The sequence below is a fragment of the Equus caballus genome, chromosome 7, assembly GCF_041296265.1.
Source record: "Equus caballus isolate H_3958 breed thoroughbred chromosome 7, TB-T2T, whole genome shotgun sequence".
NCBI lineage: Eukaryota > Metazoa > Chordata > Mammalia > Perissodactyla > Equidae > Equus > Equus caballus.
The window spans coordinates 69,779,600-69,804,985 of record NC_091690.1 but is presented as its reverse complement, the minus strand read 5'-3'; the positions used below and the strand labels follow the sequence as shown (position 1 = coordinate 69,804,985).

Below are 25,386 nucleotides of genomic sequence, written 5' to 3'. Positions count from 1 at the left end.
AATTATTCAACAAACACTTTTTAACGGCCTTCCAATATGCCAGATGCTGTCCTAGACACAGGAGATAGACTCATGATTGAAATAACGAAGTCCCTGCTCTTAAAGAGCTCATCATACTGCGTCTCTGAAATTGGTATAATAACCTCCTGAGGTTGTCTGAGGTGGAATGAGATAATGCGTGTAAAACCCTTAGCACATAGTAAACACTCTGAATGTTAGCTAATACCAAAGCAAATAAGACGTGGCTGCTGGTCTCAAGGAGCTCACCGTCTGGTCAGGAAGATAGACTTGTAAAAAATATGTGTAGTTTATGTCTTGTAACGCATATGCAGAAGCAGTGCTAACGTAGACGGGCACAATCTGCCTGCTTAGATGACTCAGGGTAGGATTACAAAATACATCTATTGCATACACCTACATTATTACTTACTCTGGTATTGAAAAACAAGTAAGGGAAAGTGACCCACTATTGTGATCCAATGGTATTTCTCACTGCTTTATTTGAGCTTTATTCAAAGAGGCCTTTGCCTCAGATGTCTAACCTGGAATGTCCTGTGCTGATCTAAGTAGTTAGAATTGATACTTTCTGTTTATACTTAGGGCTTTTAAAAATCTATCCCTGATTATTTTCTGAGTATCATTCTTAAGAAAAAAGAACTGCTCTTTATGAGAATCTTCTATTTGTCAGTTTAGAGTATTGCTCTCATTCTTTCATATGACTGTTGGTATTCTTATGTACCAAAACTTAGAAAAATTGTTTAGGAATTTCTAAGTGGAAAAATTGTTTGGGAATTTGTGGGTAGATTTATAATAACTTTTAAGATCTTTAAAATTATGGAAAAGGAGAGGAAAGCAATGTTGTCTAACCTGAAGGACCTCTAACTTGAGAGTTTAGAATCTTGATTTCTTACCACTTTGATTTCCTGAGCTTTGGAATCTTGTTTTTTTGCCACTTCACTATCCATGGGCAAATTTCATGCTGTGCCTGTTCTTACCTATAATACCCCATTCTCATCTGTAAAATGTTCAAAATTGGGAGAGGTATTTTTTCACAAGGATAATGTAAAAATAATTAATATAAGATAATGCAAAGCACAAGGCAATAAACATAGTAATACAGTATGATACTAAAAATACATATTAAGATGGAAGGTGACATGCATAAATTTCTACCTGTGATAATCACGAAAGCTTCTGAAAGGAGATATTTGAGTTGGGCCCAGATAAGTATGTAGTGATATACAGTTAGAAGAAAGAGTTAATAAACACTTTAAAAGTATCTGTCCCCAGCAGGATGATTGCTAATCAGATTAGCTTCCCTGAGGGAGAAAATACTGATAACAGTCCTACTTTACTGTATCAAATCCAAGGTGATGCAAACATCTCCAAAGGAAACCCAGTGCTGTTTGTTTAATTCAGTGCCCTTGCAAAGGACAACACTCAAATCACATCGCTGTCACACTCAATAGAGACACCAGTATATCTTAAGAAGGAAACAAAAAGAAAAGCATGCATGAGAAGAGATTAAAAGAACTTTTAAGAAGTTAGTGAACTCTCTTTAAGCAGCTAACTGACAAATCAGTAATTGAATATCTCAGATGAGATCTCATCTAATGTCTCGAAGAGTGCTTAAAATCTTCCTGCCAAAGCAGATGTCGCCTCAAGATTGTTTCTAGACATGACTGTCATGTCATTGCCTTCCAGTTTGACCCTCAGAGTTTGCAAGAAGGAACACACTATGTACACAATTTGAAAAATGGGAACTTAAGCAGATATATTTAAATTTTATTCTTTTCTTCATTTGTGCCATTTTATTACAAATTAGAGATGTAAGAAAACTACTGTGTAAGCACACTTGGAAAGGAAGCAAAAGAAGCTAACATTTTTGAGTGTCTGCTCTGTGCTAAATATTGTATAATCTGTCATGTAGTTTATATAGATTGACTTACCTGTTATCTTGCTAAAATATCAGCAAACCTGTGTAGAAATTCTCACCTTCATTTTATAGGTGAGAGAGATAACTGAGAGTCAGAAAGGTTAAGTAATTTGCCCAATATTTCTCACCTAGTTACTGCAGAGCTAGAAATTGAACCCAAGTGTTTTTATTCCAAAGCCCATATTCCTTCCATGATATGATGATGCCCCTGCAGCAGAATCTGTACTTTGAAATCTAATTTATCAGAAAGATTCATTTTTAAAAAGAATGAAAAATACTATTTAGATTTGAGTGTGATGATGAAATTATTAGAAAAAATGTGAAGACTGAATATGTAAAACTTAGGTAGAGCTAAGCCAGAATTCAGTTATCAACTTTAAAAACTGCCCAGAGTCAAATATAAGTGAAGTACTTTGGGAATAAAAAGAGATTAAGTAATTTCTATAGAAGGATTTCAGCAAGACTTCACACAGGAGATGATGTTTGAGTAGGATTTATTTGACCATTGAAAATTTTTATTTTTTTATTTTATTTTTTTATTTTTTGCTGAAGAAGATTAGCCCTGAACTAACATCTGTGCCAGTCTTCCTCCACTTTATATGTGGGTCAGGTGGAATACATCCGTGCCCATCATCCAAACGCATGAACGCGTGTCACTGAAGCAGAGCGCACCAAACTTAACCACTATGCTACAGGGCTCAACCCCCCAGAACTTGTTTTTATACATTATCTCTTAACATCTCCCAGCACAATAGTATTCTGGGGGATACTATTTGGGAAATCCTGTGCTAAAATAGAAGCTCCTGCAGGACATAAGAGAGGAAGGAAGACTGGTCCAAATTGTGAAGCACTAGATGTCATGCTAAAGTTTGGATCTCATGCTTTTGCCATTGACGGAGGCATGGCATTCTAAGATCTATGTCAGATGCTTCTGGCAGTCATGTGTAGGAGGGATTAGAAGGCTGTATAGTTAGGATTTTAAATCATTTCTAAGTGTCTACAAAAGCTTTTTTTTTTTTACCATTAGACCTCATTGCCTTATGAGACTTGTGAAGTTGTTTTATAGTTACAAAGTAATATCTACATTTAGCCTTTTAGCATTTAAACTATCATCTATTTATGTAGGAAACACCAACCTTTTAGTCTTATCATATAAGAGTAACTTATATTAACTCCCAAAATAAAATGCTTCCTTACATCCTATTTTGACTATAATTATAGGAAGATGAAACCACAGTCACCTAGTTCAGTCTCTTTATTTTACAAGTGAGAGTCCAAGGCCAAGGTAAATGAAATGACTTGTTCAAGATTATATAGTGAGGCAGTAATCAGTTGGTAGAAAAATCTAGATCCCCCAACCCCAGCCCTTGGCTTTTTCTGTTAGAGGTTCTTTACTATGTTTGGGCAATTAATTATGATAATTATGATTGTCATTAATGTACTGAGTGAGTCAATTACAAACTCCAAATGCCTAAATCCCATTTCCTGTCACCACAGGTTCCCGCTCACTGGGGCTTTATCCACAAATCCCTACGTGATGTCCCACTCTAATGAATTGTTCTTTTTTCTTTCTTTAATTATTTTATTGAGGTCATATCAGGTTATAACATTATATAAATTTCAGGTGTACATTATTTTATGTCAGTTTCTGAATAGACTGCATTGTGTTCACCACCAGTACTCTAGTTTTATCCGTCACTGTACAGATGCGCCCCTTACCCGTGTTGTCCGCCCGCCCCCGTCTGATGAACTGTTCTTATCACAGGCGAGCTGAGTGCCTTTCTCCCAGAGTGAAAGACTTGAGCTCCCTCTGGAGATTCAAATGTGAAATTAATGATTATTCTAGTGGGTTAGTATGGAATTGTTTCTTTATTGTTTAAATATGTCTATTTTTAGACACTACCAAACTTACAGAAAAGTTGCAAGAACAGTACAAAGAACCTTTTTCCCCTGAACCACTTGAAAGTATGTTGTCAACATGTTGGAACATGATCACTTAAGATAGTGTCCACCAGACTTCTGCACTGTAAAGTTATTGTTTATCCCCTCAAAATTAATAAGAACTTTGTAGTAGATTTGAGATTTATGAAAATACTCTGTTAATTATTAAACTTTCAACTTATTTATTTTTATTTCTGTGGACTTATATATTCCTACTTTATTCAATGAATTATGATTTGTTACTCATTTATTTTGGTTTACAGATTGTCTGAGATCTGGTGTTTGTGTCCTTTTGACATGTTCCCATCATGCTTTGAGTATTCCTTACTCTTTGGCATGAGAAGATGTTCCAGGCTCATCTTGTTCTTCCCCTGCCCAGGCCTGGAGTCAGCCATATCTCCACGGAGCCCTAGTTCCTTTTAGTGGAGAATGGAATTTAGAAACCAGATCCAGGTGCTAGATATTTGATTACATATGTGTCTCCTCTACTAGACTGAGCTCACTGAGGTCAGGAATAGTGTGTCTTTTCATCTTGGAATGATGGATGCCTAGTCCAGTGGCTATCACCCAGTCAATATTCAGTGAGCACTTGATAGAAAATAAACTGGTCAGTTATGTGGAACTCCTCTCCGTGTTTTGGCTTAATCCGAGGAATAGACCGTAAGGAATGAGTTATGGAGAATGTTAACTCTGAAGAAATATTGAAAGTCAGTCTTCCTCATTATCATCAGAATAATTATTGTATATCTACGGTCTCCAAGGGCCCACACTACAGCCCTATCCCACTTACTTTGCCCTCTTTTACCTCTCAGTTTCATCTGTCTTCAAATCTTTCCACACAGGCATCTGACTACCAACTCACAGAACAAAACATTTGTCTTTTTCTGCTTTTCTCAAAATACCTTACCTTTCTTTTTAACTGATAAACAAAAATATAATATGCTTTTTTTCCTAGGCTATAGGTTCCTTGAAGATAAATACCAGGTCTCAGTTTACACACAGCATATTTCTAGGATGCTTTAGCAGAGAGAAAACACTAATATTTTCATAGTCTTTGGAGCTTGGAGACTGAAAAAATAATTAAATATGGAAAGCTATAAAAATTCCTCATAGGGCTAGCCCGGTGGCGCAGCAGTTAAGCGTGCCTGTTCCAATTCGGCGGCCCAGGGTTTATCGGTTTGGATCCCGGGTGTGCACATGGCACCACTTGGCAAGCCATGCTGTGGTAGGCGTCCCACATAGAAAGTAGAGGAAGATGGGCACGGATGTTAGCTCAGGGCCAGCCTTCCTCAGCAAAAAGGAGGATTGGCAGATGTTAGCTCAGGGCTAATCTTCCTCAAAAAAAAAAAAAACCTTGTAAAAATATTTTTAGATGAAAATTGCAAGGAGCAGAAAAGTATGTATTCTATTTTCTTTTTTATTTTAAAAAATGACTAATATTAGACTATGCATAGGAAAAAAGTTGCGAGTGTCATGTGGCCACCTCTAGCTGCCAAGCTTTTACACTTGGACATATTGCCAGCTGAACAAAATGAGTCTTCTATAAAAACAGAAGGAGAAAATGGATACTGAGTAGACCACTAGGAGGTTCTGCCACAGATTCCTAGGGGAGAATCAGAATATATGGGGTGGCGGTGCTTGTGGAGAAAAGAAAATTAATTTGAAAAAGCCCCGTTATGCTGCCAGGGTATAGGTTCTGTCTTATCCAGCATTTGCTATGTCTAACGTACTCCCTGACAATCTGTTCTGCTTGACTTCTGTATGCTGATGATTTATGTATCTGTTTCTTTAGCTCACATTTTTCTTGTAAGTTTAGACCCAGATAATCCAACTCCTGCCAAAGAGCTCTACTCGGATACCTCAGCAGCAACTCAAACTCTGAATATATCTAGAAATGAAGTTGCCATTTTCCTCCCCAATCTTTCTTCTCTTCATGTATTCTCTAACCCAGTAAACAATTTCACCATGCACCTAACTGCCCAAGTCATGAACCAGGCCATCATTGACTTTCCCAATGTTTCCTAACTCCCATATCAAATTAATTGTCAGTCCAAGCCCTAAGTATCTCCCTAATCTGTCCATTTCTCTCCATTCCGCTGATACTGGCCTAGTCCAGGCTCCATCTCTCGCCTAGGTTACTGCAATAGCTTATCATTGGTCTGTTTTCCATCAGTCTTACCTCCCTCCAATTCATTCTCCACCCAGCAAGACAGGGACGTCTTTCTACTACGTGAGTGATCGTGTTGAGCTACTACTGGAACTGTCCTTGAGTTCCATAGCTCTGAAGATAGCATCCAACTCCTTAACGTGACTTGAAAAGCCAAACTTGACCTCTGCTTACCTTTCTGGCTCCATTTTTCTCACTCTTTGCTCCAACAATGTATTCTAGACATGCTGACTTTCTTCTAGTCCCCAGAATATAAGCTATGCCAGTTACTCTCTTCCACTTTCTCTTAATAATGTTTCAGTTGTTAATAATAATGCTTCTCCTACTAGTGCTTCAGTTATAAAATATCATATCCTCCATGAAAGTCTTTCTGATCTTCGTAAGTCTGGATTAGGTAGCCTTCCTACATGCTTACAAAGTACTCTGTCCAGTCCCTCTCACAGAGTTAAAATACTACATTTTAATTGCCTGGTTACTTCTCTCTCCTCACTAGACTGTAATTGCTGTGAGGACAGGGAGCACGCCTTTACTGTTCACCGTTACAGCAGTGTGGCTACACTTATGGATTCAAGCTGGCAATCAGACTCTCACAGGCTTTAATCTAATACTATGTTTACTTAGCTTTATAGGAGGATACAAGTTGGAGGATACAGCAGGTACAACACTTTCATCGGGAAATTCAGAGCTGTCCATGTACACAGCTTCTTTTGCCCTCTCATCCGCATAAGTTACATACAGCTGCAGGGATGAGAGCTAAGCACAGTCGAGGTCGTTGTAACACATAGAAGCTACAGCCCCTTTTTCTGATCATTCTTTATAATAGGCATCTTTTAGACTGTTTTCCTGCGGATCCCAAGCCTCCAACCTAGATACAGTCTTTCACCACAACCACAGCAGACACAACATTCCCCATTTATCTTAACTGTTGTATTCAAGGCTGGGACACTGAGGTAATTTTCAACCAGGCCTGCATCAGCCCACTCTGGATCTTAACCCTTTACTCACAGCACTATATCCCCTCGGTGTAGTATAATACTCAATAAATGCTTGTTGAATTCCACTTAATAGAGACCACAAGTAGTAGGCAAGAGTCATATCAAGGCCTCATAAGAGAGTCCACCTAAAACATCAAGATATAGAAATGTTGAAAGTAAATGTATGGGAAAATATAAATCATGCTAACACTAAGCAAAAGAAATATGATATAGTTGTTTTAATATCAGACAAAATAGACTTTAAGGGGACAGCGTTTCTATTGATAAAGAGGGATTACTTCATAGTATTAGAAGTATTCAATTCATCAGAAAATTATGATAATCAAAATTTATATGTACCTCTAATGTATATAATGCCTCAAAATATATAAGGCAAAGATTGACAGACCTAGAAGAAAAAGAAGACAAATCTATAATCTTAGGTGACTTTAATACATAGCTTTCAGTAATTGATAGAGGATATAGAAGATTTAAACAACATGATTAAAAAACTTGACCAATAGGGCAAATGTAAAATACCGCACCCAGCAATCGCAGGAACACGTTTTTCTGTAGCACTCAGAGAACAGTTATGAAAATTGACCATATGCTTGCTCACACAGCAAGTCTTAAATTTCATAGTATTGGAATCAGAATATAATTTCTGACTATAATGAATTATGTTAGAATATAAGTAATATAATTCTAAATAACACATGGATCAAAGAAGTCATAGAAATTGGAAAATATTTTGAATCATAATGAAAAAAATACATGTTAAAACTTGTAGGATTCAGCAAAATTAGTACTTGAAGGGAAATATCTAGCCTTAAAATGTGTATAGCAGAAAAAAAAAATCTAAAAAAGGAAAGATTTAGCATATATGTCAAGAAGAGAGGGAAAGATAAAAAGAAAAATGAATACAATAGAAAACAAACATACTATAGGGAAAGTCAGCAAAGCCAAAAAGTGCTTCTTCAAAAGACAAGTAAAATTAACAAACCCTTGGTGAATTCAAGGGAGAAGAAGGCAAGCACAAATAATATCAGAAATGAGAAGGAGATACCACATGAAGTCCTAGAGGCATTAAAAAGTTAATTGAATATTATGAACAACTTTATGCCAATACATTTAAATTTTTATTTTTTTTAATGGACAAATTCCTGGAAAACTTAATAAAGAATAGAAAACCTAGGGGCCGGCCCCATGACTGAGTGGTTAAGTTTGTGTGCTCTGCTTCCACGGCCCAGGGTTTTGCCAGTTCAGATCCTGGGCATGGACATGGCACTGCTCATCAGGCCATGCTGAGGTGGCGTCCCACATAGCACAACCAGAGGCACTCACAACTAGAATATACAACTATGTACTGGGGGGCTTTGGGGAGAAAAAGGAAGAATAAAATCTTTAAGAAAAAAAAAAACCACAATGAGATACCACTACACACCCAACAAAATGGCTAAAATCAAAAGGACTTTATAGGGGCCGGCCCCGTGGCTGAGTAGTTAAGTTCGTGCACTCTGCTTTGGCAGCCCAGGGTTTCGCCGGTTCGAATCCTGGGAGCAGACATGGCACTGCTTGTCAAGCCGTGCTGAGGCAGCATCCCACATGCCACAACTAGAAGGACCCACAACTAAAAATACACAACTATGTACCAGGGGGCTTTGGGAGAAAAAAGGAAAAATAAAATCTTTTAAAAAAATGGACTTTATAGTACCAAGTGCTGGCTGGCAAGGATGTTAAGCAACCCTCATACACTGCTGGTGGGAGTGTTAATTGGTATAACCACTTTGGAATACAGTTTGTATAAACTGCTAAAGTTGAATTTATGTATACTGTGTGATCCAGCAGTTTGACTCCTAGGCATATGCCCAAAGAAATCCCCGAACATATACACCAAAAATATATATTAAAATGTTTATAGCAGGGTTATTATAAATAGCTAAAAATCAGACCCCAGTGTCCATCAGCAGTAGAATGAATGTGTAAAATACACATATTCAAATAATGGAATATTAGATAGCAGTGAAAACTAATACGCCACACAGTTCATATAACAAGTTAAATGAGGCTCACACACATAATACTGAGTAAAACAAGCTTGACACAAATAAATATATACTATAGAGTTCTTTTTTTGTGTGTTTTTTTTTGAGGAAGATTAGCCCTGAGCTAACATCTGCCACTAATCCTCCTCTTTTTGCTGAGGAAGACTGGCCCTGAGCTAACATCCATGCCCATCTTCCTCTACTTTCTATGTGGGACGCCTACCACAGCATGGCTTGGCAAGCGGTGCCATGTCCGCACCCGGGATCCGAACTGGTGAACCCTGGGCTGCCGAAGCGGAACGTGTGCACTTAACCCCTGCACCACTGGGCCAGCCCTAGAGTTCCATTTATAATGAGGTTCAAAACAGGCAAAACTAAACTAATGTTAGAAGTCAGGATAGTGGTAAACCTTGGGGAAAGAGGTTATTTTTTGTGTGATAATCATCAAACTGTGTTTGTTTCGAGCACTTTTCTGTATGTGTGTTATAGTTCAATTTTTAAAGTTTTTTAAAGTTAAGAAAGGAACGAGTAAGTAAGAAAATGACAGACAATCAAATGAAAAAATAGGTTTGAACAATAGAGGACATCAAATGGCCAGTAAACATAACATACAACGTTCAGCTTGTAATCAGGGAAATACATATTAAAAACCACATAGATTGACAAAACTTTAGAAGTCTGACTATAGCATGTGTTGGTGAGTATGTGGCACAAAAGAAACACTCATACACATTGATTGGAGTAAACATTGGTATAAACACTTTGGAAAATAGTTTGACTTTTTCAGTAATTTTGATAATGCACATAGCATCTCACCCAGCAGTTCCATTCCTAAGTACATAGCCTAGAGAAACCTGCGTGCATGTGCGCTGAGAGGGGTAAGAATGTTCATAGCAGTGAAAACTGGAAATACCCAGAAAGTCCATCAACACAAGGGTGGGTAAATAAATCGTGGTATTTTTATCCAGTTAAATGGTATATAACATCAAAAATGAGTGAACTGTGTCTACATACATAACCTAACTGAATCTTAAGACAAGATAAAAACAAATGTATGCAATATTCTATTGTAAATTAAAATTCAAAAAACAGTATTTTTTAGGAATGCATATTTAAGAGACCAGTTCAAGTTAGTAAATATGTAAAGAAAATCAAGAAAATATTTATTATGAAAGTCAGGAGAGTGGTTTCCTCTAAGGAGGAGGGGAGAGGGTGAACTGGGAAGAAATGCCTGCAGCGCTTCTGGGCTGTTAATGGGGATCCGTTTCTTGACTTGAACGGTACCTTCCCAGCTATTGGTTTTATTAATACTTGTTAAACTGTGCATTTCTATTCTATGCAAAATTTTCTGTATTTAATATTTCATACTTTAAAAGTTAAATTTTACTACCAGGTTCAATTTTCCAGACAGTAGTACCTAACCAGTGCTCAATATAGAGAGAAAGAGGTTAGTTGATGGAGCCAAGTCTAGAAAGATGTGGGAGCATCTAGAATAAACACAGGGGAATCGGTTAACCTCAGTCAGGAAGAAATGGACACCTGTTTCTCTAGAGATTAGGAATGGGAGAAAGAATGCAGGGAGAGGGCCAGCCCCAGTGGCCTAGTGGTTAAGTTCAGTGTGCTCTGCTTTGGCAGCCCACGTTCAGTTTCCAGGCGCGGACCTACACCTCTCTGTTAGCAGCCATGCTGTGCTGGCAGCCCACATACTAAAAAATATAGACGGAGATTGGCACAGATGTTAGCTCAGGGCAAATCATCCTCAGCAAAAAGAAAAAAAATGCAGGGAGAGGATACATATGAATGTGGAAACATTTAGGAGGAGAGTTTAAAAGAGTTCAGATTTATGTTGTTACAAAATGGGAAGTAGAGTCATGTGCTGAAAGTGAAGCTAAAGAGAAATGAAGGGTCTGGGGAGTATGAAGCCAAATTATACCATTTGTTCAGGTTTCAGCAGATATTTAAAATGTCATGTAACCATTCAGAATTAAAATTGATTATGGGACTTCTGATATTGGTTGTTTATAAGCAGGCTTTTAATTCTTCATAATTACACATTTAAAAAAATCCTGTTCTTTAAAATGTATGAAAGAGAATAAATATTTATATTTAATTGGGAGGGCAATTTTTGTAGGCAAAATGTACTTCCTTTGCCAAAGAATAATGATTTTACTAACTTCATTTTTCCTTTCTTATTCAGGTCATGTATGGAATGTTGGTCTTCACATTAGTACTGCGATCTGTTTATATTGTTACGTGGTAAGTAGTTTGGGTCACCAGCACTATAATGAGGGTATATTCGGGTGGTAAATCTATAGCCTAAATTGAAAAAACACGTAAAACCCAACTCCAGCAGGGATGTTGATAGAATACCATAACTCAACATTTATTATGGTGGATTACGAGAATATAAGTTGTTAATAGGCATTACAAGAAGACAAGAGTTTCAAAATTAAAGAAATTTGAGAAGAGTTGTGTATGATGGCCTCCTTTTGAATATTTATAATGTATGTTAATATATTAAAGGCCGTGAGAAATCCTACAGCAAAAAAAAAATTGTTTTTATGTTTCTCAAACTACTTGACTAGGGAATGCTTTTTACAGAACACCTCTCAAGGAAGGCTATTAATGTCACAAAGAATCAGTATTCCAGAAAGATCACTTAGGAAATAGGCATAATCTTTATAGGGTTTATGAAGATTAAATAAGAAATGTTCATGTGAGTACCTTACATAGGGCCTGGCTATACAGCAGGTGCTCAGTAAATAAATAGCATGATTTATAGGTTTCTTCTTTTTTTTTTTCTTTCTTAATGAAACTTTTTATTTTGAGGTGATTGTAAAAGCATATGTGTAAAAAATAGTAGAGAGCAATCCCCTCTACCATTTACCAGTTTTCTCTAATGATAGCATCTTGTAAAACTATAGTACAGCATCACAACCAGGATTTGACACTGATGGAATCAAGATACAGAACAACTCCATCACCACAGGATCCCTGTGTTATCCTTTTATAGCCACACCCACCTCCCTCCCACCCTACCCCCACCCCCATCCTTAACCCCTGGCAAACACTAATCTGTTCTTCATTTCTATGATTTTTTTCATTTCATGAATGTTATGTAAATGGAGTTATACAGTATATACCACCTTTGGGATTATCCTTTTGCACTTAGCATAATTCACTAGAGGTCCATACAAGTCATTGAGTGTATCAGTAGTTTATTCCTTTCTATTGCTGAGTAGTATTCCATGGTATGGGTGTTCCACAGTTTAACTGTTCACCTGTTGAATGACATGTAGATTGTTTCCAGTTTTTTTTCTTAAGATTGGCACCTGAGCTAACAACTGTTGCCAATCTTCTTTTTGCTGCTTCTTCTTCCCCCAAAGCCTCCCAGTACATAGTTGTATGTCGTAGTTGTAGGTCCTTCTGGTTGTGCTATGTGGGACACCGCCTTAGCATGGCCTGACGAGCAGTGCCATGTCCGCACCCAGAATCTGAACTGGCAAAACCCTGGGCCACCGTAGTGGAGTGCATGAACTTAACCACTCTGCCACAGGGCTGGCCCCATAGATTGTTGGCAGTTTTTGACTATAATGAATAAAGCTGCTATGAACATTTCTTTACAGGTTTTTGTGTAAAAATATAAGCGTTCATTTCTCTGCAATAAATGAACAAAGTGGAATTGCTAGATTGATAGTTGTATGTTTATTGTTTGATAGTTGTATGTTTAGTTTTTCTCAAAAGCGCCAAACTGTTTTCCAGAGTGGCTCTGCCATTTTATATTCCCACCAGCAGTATATGAGTGATCCAGTTTCTGCACATCCTTATCAACATTTGGTGTTGTCACTGTTTTTTATTTTAGCCATTCTTATAGATGTTCTGGTACCTTATTGTGGTTTCAATTCTAATTTCCCTAATGTCTAATCATGTTGACATATTTTCCTTGCTTATTTGCCATCTATATATCCTCTTTGGTGAAATGTCTGTTCTCGTCTTTGCCCATTTTCTAATGGGATCATTCTCTTCTTTTTTTCCGGTTGAGTTCTGAGAGTATATTCTAGGTACTAATCTTTTATCAAATATGTTGCTCACAAATATTTTCTCCCAGTCTCTATCTTGTGTTTTCACAGAGTCTTTCACACAGCAGAAGTTTTTAGTTTTGATGCAGTCCAATTTATCAATTTTCCTTCTATGGATCATGGTTTGGTGTCAAGGGTGAGGACTCTATGCAGGCCCTAGATTTTCTCCTGTGTTTTTTTTCTAAAAGTTTTGTATAGTTTTACATTTTACATTTAAGTCCATGGTTTATTCTGAGTTAATTTTTGTATAAGGTGTGAGGCTTCAGTTGAGGTCCATTTTTTTACCTATGGGTGTCCACCTGCTCCAAGACCATTGGTTAAAAAGATGATCCTTTCTCTGTTGAATTGCTTTTGCACCTTTCTCAAAAATTATTGCATATATTTGTATTGGTCTACTTCTGGGTTTTTTGTTCTGTTGCATTGACCTATGTGTCTATCCCTCCACCAGTGCCACAATCTCTTGATTACTATAGCTTTCGAATAACTCTTCAAATCATGGAAACTGATTCCTCTCACTTCTTTCTCAAAATTGTTTTCGCTGTTTGGGTTTCGTTTTTTTTTTCTTTTTTGTCTTTCCATATAAATTTTAGAATAGCATTGTCTATATTTAAAATCTTCTTGGGATTTTGATAGGAATTACATTAACCCTGCATATCAATTTGTGAAGAATTGATGTCTTTACAACATTGTCTTCCAATCTGTGAACTCAATGTCTCTTTCCCTTTATTTAAATCATCTTTGATTTCTTTCATCAGCATTTTGGAGTTTTCAGTTTTTGAGCAATTGTAAATGGTATTGTATTTTTATATTTTGGTGTCCACATGTTCGTTGCTATCATATAGACATAAAATTGATTTTCTTTATGTTTATCTTGTTTTCTGCCACCTTGCTGAACTTAATAGTTGTATGAGACTTCTGTAGATTCCTCAAGGTTGACTGCAAATAGGGAGAGTTTGCATCATCCTTTCTAATGTGTGTGCTTTGGATTTGCTTTTTTGCCTTGTTCCCCTGACTAGAACTTGCAGGGCTACGTTGAATAAGAGTGGTGAGAGCACATAGCCTTGCTTTGTTCCCAGTCTTAGGGAAAAGTACTCAGTCCTTCACCGTTGAGTATAACATTAGCTGTATGGGTTTGTAGATGCTCTTTATCAGGTTGATCATCTCTTTACCTCATTTTCTGAGAATCTTTATCATGAATGTGTGTTGAATTTTGTCAGATGCTTTTTCCACATCAGTTGATTTGATATATGTTTTTTTCCTGTAGTCTGTTAGTATGGTGGATTGCATTGATTGATTTTCAAATACTGAACCAGCTTTTATTCTGAATGAACCCCACGTAGTCAGGGTGTAAAATTCTTTTTCTGGATTGCTGAATGATACTTGTTAATGTTTTGTTAAGGATTTTTAAATCTATATTCATGAAGGTTATTGGTTTATTGTTTTATTTTTTGTGCTCTCTTTGATTTTGAGAGCAGGGTAATACTAGCTTCATAAAATGAATTGGGAAATGTTCCCTCTTGTTCTCTTTTCTGGCAGAAATTGTGTAGAATTGGTGTTAATTCTTTAAATGTTTGGTGGAATTTTCCAGTGAAATCACCTGGGCCTGTAGTTTTTTCAGGGGGAGAATTTTAAAATTACGAATTCAATTTTCTCAGTAATTACAAGGCTTTTCAGATTATCAGTTTCCTATTGGGTGAGTTGTGGTAGTTTGTGTTTTTTGAGGCATTAGTCCATTCCATCTAAGTTGTCAAAATTTGTGTGTGTAGAGTTGTTTATAATATTTTCTGGTTTTCCTTTTGATGTCTGCAGGGTTTATAGCAACAGCCCATTTTATTCTTGATATTGAGGATATGTGAGTCCTCTCTCTCTCTGTCTCTCTCTCTCTTTTTTTTGGTCAGTCTTGCTAGAAATGTGTCAGTTTTATTGATCTTTTAAAAAACAGATTTTTTTTTTGTTTCATGGATTTTATCAATTATTTTTCAGTTTTCAGTTTCACTGATTTCTGCTCTTTATTTCCTTGCTTCTGCTTGTTTTGGGTTTATTTTGCTCTTTTTTTCCAATGTTCTTGAGGTAGAAGCTTAGATTATTGATTTGAGACTTTTCCTCTTTCATAGTAAGCATTTAGTGTTATAAATGTCCCTGTCAGCACTAGTTTAGCTGTGTACCAAAAATGTTGATATTTTGTATTTTCATTTTCATTCAGTTCAGTGTATGTTTTTAAATTTCCCTTGAGACTTCCTTTTTACCCATGGATTGTTTAGAAGTATGTTGTTTAGTATTCAAGTCTTTGAATATTTTTCTGTTATCATTCTTAATTGATTTCTAGTTTGATTCCATTGTGGTGGAAGAACACATTCTGTATGACTTCATTCCTTTTAAATTAGCTGAGGTTTGTTTATGGGCCAAGATATGGTCTATCTTGATATATGTTCCATGTGTGCTTGAAAGGAATATATTCTGCTGATGTTGGGTGAAATGTTCTGTGAATGTCTGTTAGATTGTGTTGTTTGATGGTTGTGTCAGGGGTCCCCAAGACCACCCTCAGGTTCAATGATTTGCTAGAAGGACTCACAAAACTCAGAAAAACTGTTGTACCCGAGGTTACATTTGTTACTCAGAGGTCAAACTGTTACAGCATGGCCCAGGGCCCCAAGCACACAAAAACAGGCATTTACTATTAATCACATTATTAGTATAAACTTTATTCTTTGGCCCAAGATGTCAGGGGATATAAGACGGTCTTATAGAGCAGGATATTCTAAGAACTAAGGTTATCTCACAAGAACCAGCCAAGGGCCACTCCTTTCTTTGGATTGTGCAATGTTTGCATACCCCAGGCCGGCTGAATTAGCCATTTGCTGCACAGCGGTGTTGTTGAGTTCCTTTATATCCTTGTTGATTTTCTGTCTAGTTCTTCTATCATTTGTTGAGAGAGGAGCTTTGAAGTCTCCAAATACCAGTGTGGATTTGTCTGTTTCTCCTTCATTCTATCAGTTTTTGCTTCATCTTCTGATTCACCTCCTTTTGCAGTTCTTTTGTTTGCTGCATAGACATTTAGAATTGTTACGTCTTCTTGGTGGATTGACCTTTTTGCCAGGATGTAATGTCTCTGGTCATTTTCTTTGGTCTGAACTCTACTTTATCTCATATTAACATAGCCATGTTAATGTAGCTTTGTTTTGACTAATGTTTGCATGATATTTTTTTTCATCCTTTTACTTTCAACCTGTCTATATAGTTATATTAGAGGTGAGTTTCCTTTGGACATTGTATATTTGGGTCATGATTTTTAATCCACTCTTCCAATCTTTCTCTCTCTGGCTCTCTCTCTCTCTCTTTTTTTTTTTTTTTTTGCTGAAGAAAATTCACCCTGAGCTAACATCTGTGCCAGTCTTCTCTTTTTGTATGTGGGCCACTACCACAGCATGGCCACTGACAGAGAAGTGGTATAGGTCCACACCCAGGAACCAAACCTGGGCTGCCAAAGCAGAGCATGCCGAACTTTACTAGGCCACAGGGCCAGCCCGCTAATCTCTCTTAATTGGTGTATTTAGATCATTTACTTTAATGTAGTTAATATATTAAGGATTAAGTCTGCCATTTTGTTTTCTGTTTGTTCTGTATGTTCTCTGTTTTCTTTTGCCTGCCTTCCTATGTGTTACATGAACATTTTTTAGAATTCCATTTTAGTATATCTGTAGTGTTTGTGACTCGTTTTCTTTGGCTAGCTTTTTTAGTGATTGTTCTTGGTATTACATTTTATATATATTTGACCATATATATGACCAGAGACAGAGAAGGACATTACATCCTGACAAAAAGGTCAATCCACCAAGAAGACATAACAATTCTAAATGTCTATGCAGCAAACAAAAGAACTGCAAAAGGAGGTGAATCAGAAGATGAAGCAAAAACTGATAGAATGAAGGAGAATATATATATATATATACACACACACACACACATCACAGTCTAATGGTGTCAACATTTTACCAGTTCCAGTGATGTATAGAAACCTTATCTCCTCTTTACATACCTGTATTAGTGTCCTAGAGTTGCTGTAACTAAGTACCACAAATGGGGTAGCTTAAAATAACTGAAATTTATTGTTTCACAGTTCTGGAGGCTCTAAGTCAGAAATCAAGGTGTCAGTAGGGCCATGCTTTCTCTGAACCTTGTAGGGCAATCCATCTGCACTTCTTCCTGGCTTCTGGTGGTTTGCTGGCAGTCTTTGGCATTCCTTGATTTTTCCCTGCATAATTCCAGTCTCTGCCTTTGTCATGACACGGTGTTCTCCTTGTGTCTCTGTGTCTTTACATGGCTCTCTTCTTATAAGGACAACAATCTATTGGATTAAGAGTCCACCCTACTCCAGTATGACTTCATTTGAACTTAACTAATTATAACTGCAATGACTCTATTTCCAAATAAGGTCACATTCTGAGATATTAGGGGTTAAGACTTAAACATATCTTTTTAAGGGGAAACAATTCAACCCATAACAGTTGAAATATTTCAAATATTATAAATATTATAATAAACATATATAAAAACTGCCCCATTTAAAATATAATTATCTTAAATATTTTCTCTACATGCATTTATAACCATATTAGACAATATTATGTTTTTTGCCCCAACCATAAAACATGATTTAGAAACTCAAGAGGAGAAGGAAAATGTATTCTATTTTCCCATATTTTTACTCTTTCTATTTCTTTTTCTTCCTTTCTAACATTCCAAGATCCTTTTCTCATCGTTTCCTTTCTGTTTAGAAAACATCCTTAGCCATTCTTTTAGGGTAGATCTGTTGGCAACATATCCTCTTAGTTTTCCTTCATCTGAGAATGTCTTGATTTCTGTTTCATTCCTGAAGGATATTTTCACTGGATATAGAATTCTAGGTTGACAGTTCTTTTCTTTCAGAACTTGAAAAATGTTGTGCCACTTCCTTCTGGACTTGAAGTTTTCTGATGAGAAATCCTGTCATTCAAATTGTTTTTCCCCTGTAGTATAGGTGAGGTGGTGTTTCTCTCTCACTGCTTTCAAGATTTTTCCCTTGTCTTTAGTTTTCAGAAGTTTGACTATGGTGTGTCATGATGTGCATTTATTTGGATCTAACCTGTTTGAGGGTGGCTCAGCTTCTTGACTCTCTGGGTTTATAGTGTGTTTTTGTTTGTTTGTTTATTTATGGTTATTTTGCCAAATCTGAAAGTTTTCAGCAATTATTTCATCAAGTACTTTTTCAGCTCTGCCCTCTTTCTCCTCCCCTTCCTGGATACCAATAACATGAATGCTAGATGTTTTGTTGTAGTCCTACAGGTTCCTGAGTGCCACCTCCCCCCTGCAGGTACTGGTAGCAGTCCAGGTTTCTCCTCAACCTCTCTTGGCACATCATGGGGGAAGGAGCTCCTCATTACTGCTGGGATGAGGTAGGAATTCCCACTCTCTGCTGGGCCTTTCTGCTGCCACCCTAATTATTTCTTACCATGTGGCCTCCATTGACACCTCAGTGGTTTGACCTTTTTACCTCTGGCCTGTGGTAGAAGTTTCAACTCTCCAGTAGATCTCCTCTCACACCACTGTGGTGGGGAGGGAGAAGAACACCTCATTGTTGCCACATGAGAATGGAAGTCCAGGATCTCCACATGGTCTGCAGGGAATGGGGAGCTCATGACTGCTGGGTGAGGGTGAAAGTCCCAGCCTCTCCCTGCTTGGCCTTAGCCTGGCAGGAGGTTGGGGCATCTTCTTACAGCCTGATGAGGAAGTAAGTTTAGGCTCGCACTCAGCCTTTGCAGCATGGATGGAGGTGAGGCCACAGTTTTTTCTGTGGTGTTTGACTGTAGAATAGTGTTTGTTGTATAAGTTTTCTGTCTTGTTAGGATGCTTCTTTCCTGGTCCTTTGGCTAGAAGGAGCAGGCTTTTGTTGGGCAGTTTTTTTGTTTGTGCCTAGTGGCATTTCTGGGTTGCTAGCTTCTTCAGTCCCAACTCTGGGACATATGAGGCAAAAATAAAATACGTGGAACTCATCACTGTAGTGTTACTCAGGTCCCAAAGTCCCTAACCAGTGTGCCTTCTTCTCTCTACCTTTCAGAGTTTCATGTTTATATATACTATTCAGGGTTTTTTATTGTACCTAGAGGGAAGAATAGGGGATTGTATGTCCGTTTCATCTTCCCAGAGCAGAAGCCCCTAGTTCACTCTGTTTTTAGTCTAGGCACTTTAGAGAAATGTAAAGAAGCATGAAACACAGTCCTTGCGTTAAATTAAGTCTGATAGGTTACTGATACTTTTAGAAACACAAATGACAGACCTTTAAAAAGTATGTAACAGTGGAAATCCTATGAAATAAAAATATCTTTCTTCCATCTGCCTCACCACAGCTTTTTTCTTGTATATCCATTTCTGGATCATTTCCTTTATTACTGTTCATTGTTTACTTATCTGTCTTCCCAACTAGAGTGTGGGTTTGTTGAAGTCTTAGTTATCTTGATAAACTCTGGAACTCAGAATAGTGCTTATCAGTAAAGATTTTTTAAATCAAATTGAAATCCTGACACTTCTGTTTCTTTTAGTATGTCTAACAAGATATCTGAAAATCTCTCCTGTGACAAAACATCTAGAAATTCTGGATAAAATACAACAAACATCCTTTTAAATGCATAACTGAGCTCAAAAGACTATAAAGAAAATTCCAGAGCATCAGCTCCAAAGAAGGAGCTGCAAACTAGATTGACAGATGAGTTCTAAGATCATGATCAACTTGAAGGCATTTGCATATGCCAGGACATCAGAGCCTTAGGTTTGAATAGTTTCAAGGGAGATAGAAGACAAAGCTTTCTGCATATGTAAGATGGGCAGTTGGAACTGTTTCCCCACTGCCCCACACACCTGTACACATAAAGCCACGGCCATAAAGAGATACTGTCAGTGAAAGGCTAGGCTAGAAAAACATTTGCCCTTCAGTAACAGGAGGTTACAAGACCACTTGTCTTTCAGACTTAGTTTTAGGTAGGAAACATGACTCCTCTGAGAATTTGTAATCACTATTCTGCCTTCATATAGGTTTGGGATTCAAATGTACATAACCTTCATTGTCTGGGAGACCTCAAGGTGTGAAATTAACTCTAAATTGATTCAGCTTTCTCGGAGCCCCAGTTTTCTTATCTGAGGGATCTGAGGGAAGCAAAAGCAAATTATCTTCAAAGAAATGTACCCTTAATGTAGGCCTCTCAAGATTTCTGAAGATTTGGAGATCAAACATGTGCTAACAATCAATAATTCCAAAACCAGAGGAGGAAATAAGCTACCATAAGCAAAAGTCAGGAGAAAGAGAAAACAGCAGAAATAACACCTCCCCCCCAGCATGAGATGCTGAAATATAAAATAACTACTTTAAAAATATTAATGAAATGATAGACAAAATGAAAATGTGACCAAGGAAAAGGAGATTATCAAAAGTGAAATTCCAGATTTGAAAAAGAATCAGAGAACTTCTGACATTGAAACAAAACACATTGAAATAAAAAACTCAATGGATAAATTAAAAGTAGATTAGACATAATTGAAGAGAGAATTGATTGAATTGGAAGACAGATGTAAAGAAATAAGCCAGAAAGCATCACAGAGTAATAGCATGTCTAATTGCAGTTCCAAAGGGAGAGGACAGCAAAAATGGAGAAAGAAGAGATATTCAAAGAGATAATAGGTGAGAATTTTCTAGAACTGATAAAAGACATGACTCCTCAGCTTCAAGAACAATTCCCAAGAAGGATAAATGAAAGATGATCTTTTTCAGGTATGGCAGATTTGCTAGATTAGCTCATTCACCATTTTTCCAGCCTCCTTCAAGTGTGCCTTCCTGTAATGTAGATGCTAAAAAGCTAAAAGGTATATTTCCCATATTTCCTTTGCAGGTAATGTTCCAGATACATTCAGGTTCTGCCAATCACATGTATTCACATGAGACTTGAATTCAGAACCAAGTTAAGTGGAGGAGAGAAGTGGTAGTCTCTAAGGCCTCCATTTATTGGTATGGATCTAAGATATGCGTCATGGCTCTGCAACAAACAGGTGTGATGGCAGCTTCCTGATATGTGAATTATAGCTAAGATGCTGTGATGCTGGATGCAACAGTTGGTCCAGAAGCTTCCCAATTCTTCAGCTTACTAAATGTGAAAAAGAGAAAAGTTCATTTGGCAAGATAATTCTGTGATAATGTTCATAAGTCATCCTGGAGGACCTAAATCTTGCTCATTCAGCATTTCTGTTGGAATTAAAAGTCTTAAATTCTTTTCTGGTATAAATAGAGATATTATCTGCAGTTGAATCCTCATTGAGACCTGTAGGAAAAGCATACTGGAATTGCTGAAATCCAAAGGCAAAGATCTTGGAAACATCCAGAGATAAAGTACATATTACCAACAAAGGAATAGTAGTCTATAGCAGACTTATCAATAGCAACTATGGAAGCCAAAACAGAGTACACTGTTATCTTCAAAATGCTGAGAGAAATTAACCATCCACTTAGAATTGTATACGCAAATATCTTTCAAGAACATGGGTAAGATAAAAACATTTTGAGACAAGCAAAAATGGAGAAAGTTTACCAATACACCTTGCTAAAAGACCTACAAGATATTCTTTAGGATGAAGAACTGAGATACAAGAAAGAACAATTAAGGAGAAAAAATGACAAACCTATGGGACTATCTGAACAAAAAATTGTGACTTTAAAATAATAACTAATTTGAGAGATTAAAAAATGGAACTAAAATGGTGGACAAAATAACATGTGAGATACAAGAGGATGATGTTAGTTACATAGTTTCTAAGGGCCTTTTTATTTGGGAAGAGGGTGTTTACAATGATTAGTTTTAGATTTTACATTGTGCATTTTTGGTAACCACTAAAAACAGTAATTGATTTTACAATAACTTTCAAAAAAATAAAGGAGTAAGTGGAATTATAAAAACTGAATCCAAAAGAAATCAGGAGAAGAAGAGGGAAAGGGAAGAAGAGAAGAGCCAACACAAATACAATAAATAAGAGAGTAGAAATAATTCAAAATATATTGGTAATCACGGTAAATATAAATGGACAAAACATAGTTAAAACATAAATACATAGTAATTTTGAAAGAATATGGTATAAAAACATATGTCACACAAATGACTAAGAGAAAGTTAGACTAGCTATTTTAATAATGGTCCAAAAAAAGTTAAGGCATTATTTGAAACAAATGTGTTCACTACATTATTATTGAAAGATTTCGTTTACCAGAAAAAAATGACAATCCTAAACTTGTATGGAAAATTTTAAGCAAAAATTGACAGAATTGTCTTTGACAATTACAAAGAGAGATAGATAAATGTTCCGTCTTGCTGAAATATTTTAACACAGTAACTCAGACCAAAAAAATATGAACAAGGATATAGATAAAACTTGAGTAACACAATAACGAAATGATCTGATACACTCAACAATTAAAGAATGCATTGTCTTCTTAATCATGCATGGGATAATTAATAAATCTACCAGATACTAGCTTTAAAGCAAGGTTCAACAAACTGAATTGGTACCATGCATAATGTGTTCTCTGACTGTAGTACAATTTGTCAAAATAAGCTTAGTCAAAATAGCCCATATAGGGGGCCAGTCCCATGGCCGACTGGTTAAATTTCCACACACTGCCTCAGTGGCCCACGTTTGCAGATTCATATCCTGGGCATGGACCTACTCCATTCATCAGCCATGCCATGGAGGCATCCCACATACAAAGTAGAGGAAGACTGGCACAGATGTTAGCTCAGAACTAATCTTCCTCGGGCAAAAAGGAAAAAGAAGAGAAAGATTGGCAGGGGATGTTAGCTCAGGCCAAATCTTCCTCTCTCTCACACACACACACACACACACACACATACACACACAATAGCCCATATAGTTGGAAAATTAAAACCACACTTGTAAATACAAGTAAAAAAAGAAATCATAATAGAAATATTGAAATATTTAGAATGGATTCATAATGAAAATACTACATACTGAAAAATCAAAGTGAGATGTAGCTAAAGTGGTTCTTAGAGGGAAATTTGTAGCCTTAGATGTTTACATTAGAAATAAGAGGGGCTGGAGAATAATGAACTAAGCATCCAACTTCAAATATTAGAAAACAGATGAATAGAATAAACCCAAAGAGAAATGAAGAATGGGACTAATAAAGGGCAGAAATTAATGAAAAAGAAAATAGAGATATAATATTGAAGATCAACAGGTATCTAATTTTGCTCCCTTCTGAAACTCTACTAAGACTACAACAAAGGAATTTATTTACAAAGCATAAACCCACAAAGAGGATATTCAATAAAATTTTAGAAGCTGGAAACTAAATGGATTACTGCTAACTGCCTTAACTAACCCAAGAAAGCCAAAGTTGTATTCCAAAGTTCTATTCCAAGAACCTCCAACTTAGATCAGAGAATTTTCTCAAGTATCAGGTATTAGCAGCAACAGGCAAGTTTGGAAAAGGAGATGGAGGAGGGGTCTAAAATAAAGAGGATCATTTAAAAGCTTTGAGAAGCTGTTAAATGCTTAGATCCCTTCACTCACTTCATCCCTGAGCAACTCTAGAAGTCTAGAGGTTTATTCTCTCAAAAGGGTGAACAGTGTCTCTAGATTGGATTTTGCTGGGCACAGCTGAGCCTGTGAATACCATATTGAAATCCAGGAAATTGGGTGACCTTATGCGTTCTGAATACTGAATGCAAAGATCTCTAGGAAGAAAATTGGAAGTCTTCTTTTAGGGAATATGAGCAGCCTAAAAGACCTAAAGAGACTGATATTGGGAGTTCCCTAACTATTGCCCCAGCAAAATAAACGTACAGTGAAGGTTACTAGTATAAAGGCCTCAGCTATATGCTTAGAGGTTGTGGTCACCTTTTTAGTTTCCCATTCTTAAGAATGAGGAGATAGTGCCAGACATAGGATGAAGCCATCCAATATGAAAGCTAGAGACCAAAATAAATAAGGAAAAAATGAACTTGGAGGAAACAACTTATGCGTGAAGAAGAAAACTTCAAAAACAACAAAACAGTATTATTAATTCACTAATATTCCTAGAAATATACTGTATCTATGAATCAAAGAACAGGATGCTAGACAAAAGGAACATCTAGAGAATACAATAAAAAATGATATTAAAAATATAAAATGAAAAACTGTAGTGATGGTTTTGAAAGATAAAGTAGGCACTGGAATCCCTTCGCCTGTACACACATTGTGATTGGATTATGATCCATCACCCCCCCACCCACCAGCAAGCATCCACCACAGGTGAAGCACTAAACCCATGGTATTGTCCAGAGTAAATAGGACAGCATGGGGCCTCAGGACCCTTGGGCCCACTCCTGCCACTGCTGTGGCAAAAAAGCAAGATGTTTCCTCAAGTCCATGGGCTTCACAGTGGAAAGGGCAGAAGTAAAGACAAACACACACACACACACCCATGCACACACGCACACACACCTTGGGGGCCATCAGGACGATGAGAAAGAAACGGAGACTAGAAGGAACTCAACAGGAATATTATTGGGCCAGAATAGAAGGACCAACAAAAAAAGGGGCAGGGAGAAGTGTGCAAAGAAAATGGAAGGGAGGAAATCATCACCAAAATAATTCAAGATAATATCCTATAATTGAAAGACATGAGTTATTAGATTGAAAGAACCCGCTGGCACAATGGGTAGAAATAGACCCACACCAGTTTAAGAATTCTAGACAAAATTCCACAAGTTTATAGAATTAGAAGGCAGGTATACATACAAAGGTCAGGAATCAGAATGGCTTTGGATTAAATAAAGCAAAACTGTAAGCTAGAATTACGGAATTCTAATTTAGAATTCTGTAGCCAGCCAAAATATCAATAAGATACGGGGACAAAATACATTTACGTAAGTTCTCAAAAGTACTTATATCCCATAAACTGTTGCTCAGTAACATATTGGAGGTTGTGTTTGACCAAAATGAGAGAGTAAACCAAAGAGGAGGAAGATGTGCAATGTAAGACAGGAAATCCAACACAGAGAAAGGTGAAGGCAATTCTCAAAGTGAAGGTCAAGGTCAAGGGAAGGGATTTCTCAGATGATAGCCCTACCATTAGACAGGCAGCCAGTCCAGAATGAAGCCATGTGACTCCAGACACACACATGTTGAGGGCCTTCTGTACCTGATAATATGTGGGTAGTCT

General features: G+C 37.0%; 1 protein-coding gene across 3 annotated transcripts in view; it reads left to right on the top strand.

Moving 5' to 3' along the window:
- Positions 1–25,386, top strand: part of ACER3 (alkaline ceramidase 3) — a 150,509-nt gene that overhangs the window by 103,981 nt on the left and 21,142 nt on the right. For all 3 annotated transcript variants that reach the window (XM_023645671.2, XM_070274358.1, XM_023645672.2), the window contains one exon: positions 11,261–11,319. In XM_023645671.2, coding sequence (XP_023501439.1) covers positions 11,261–11,319 — 59 coding nt within the window. The remainder of the gene's footprint in view (positions 1–11,260; positions 11,320–25,386) is intronic.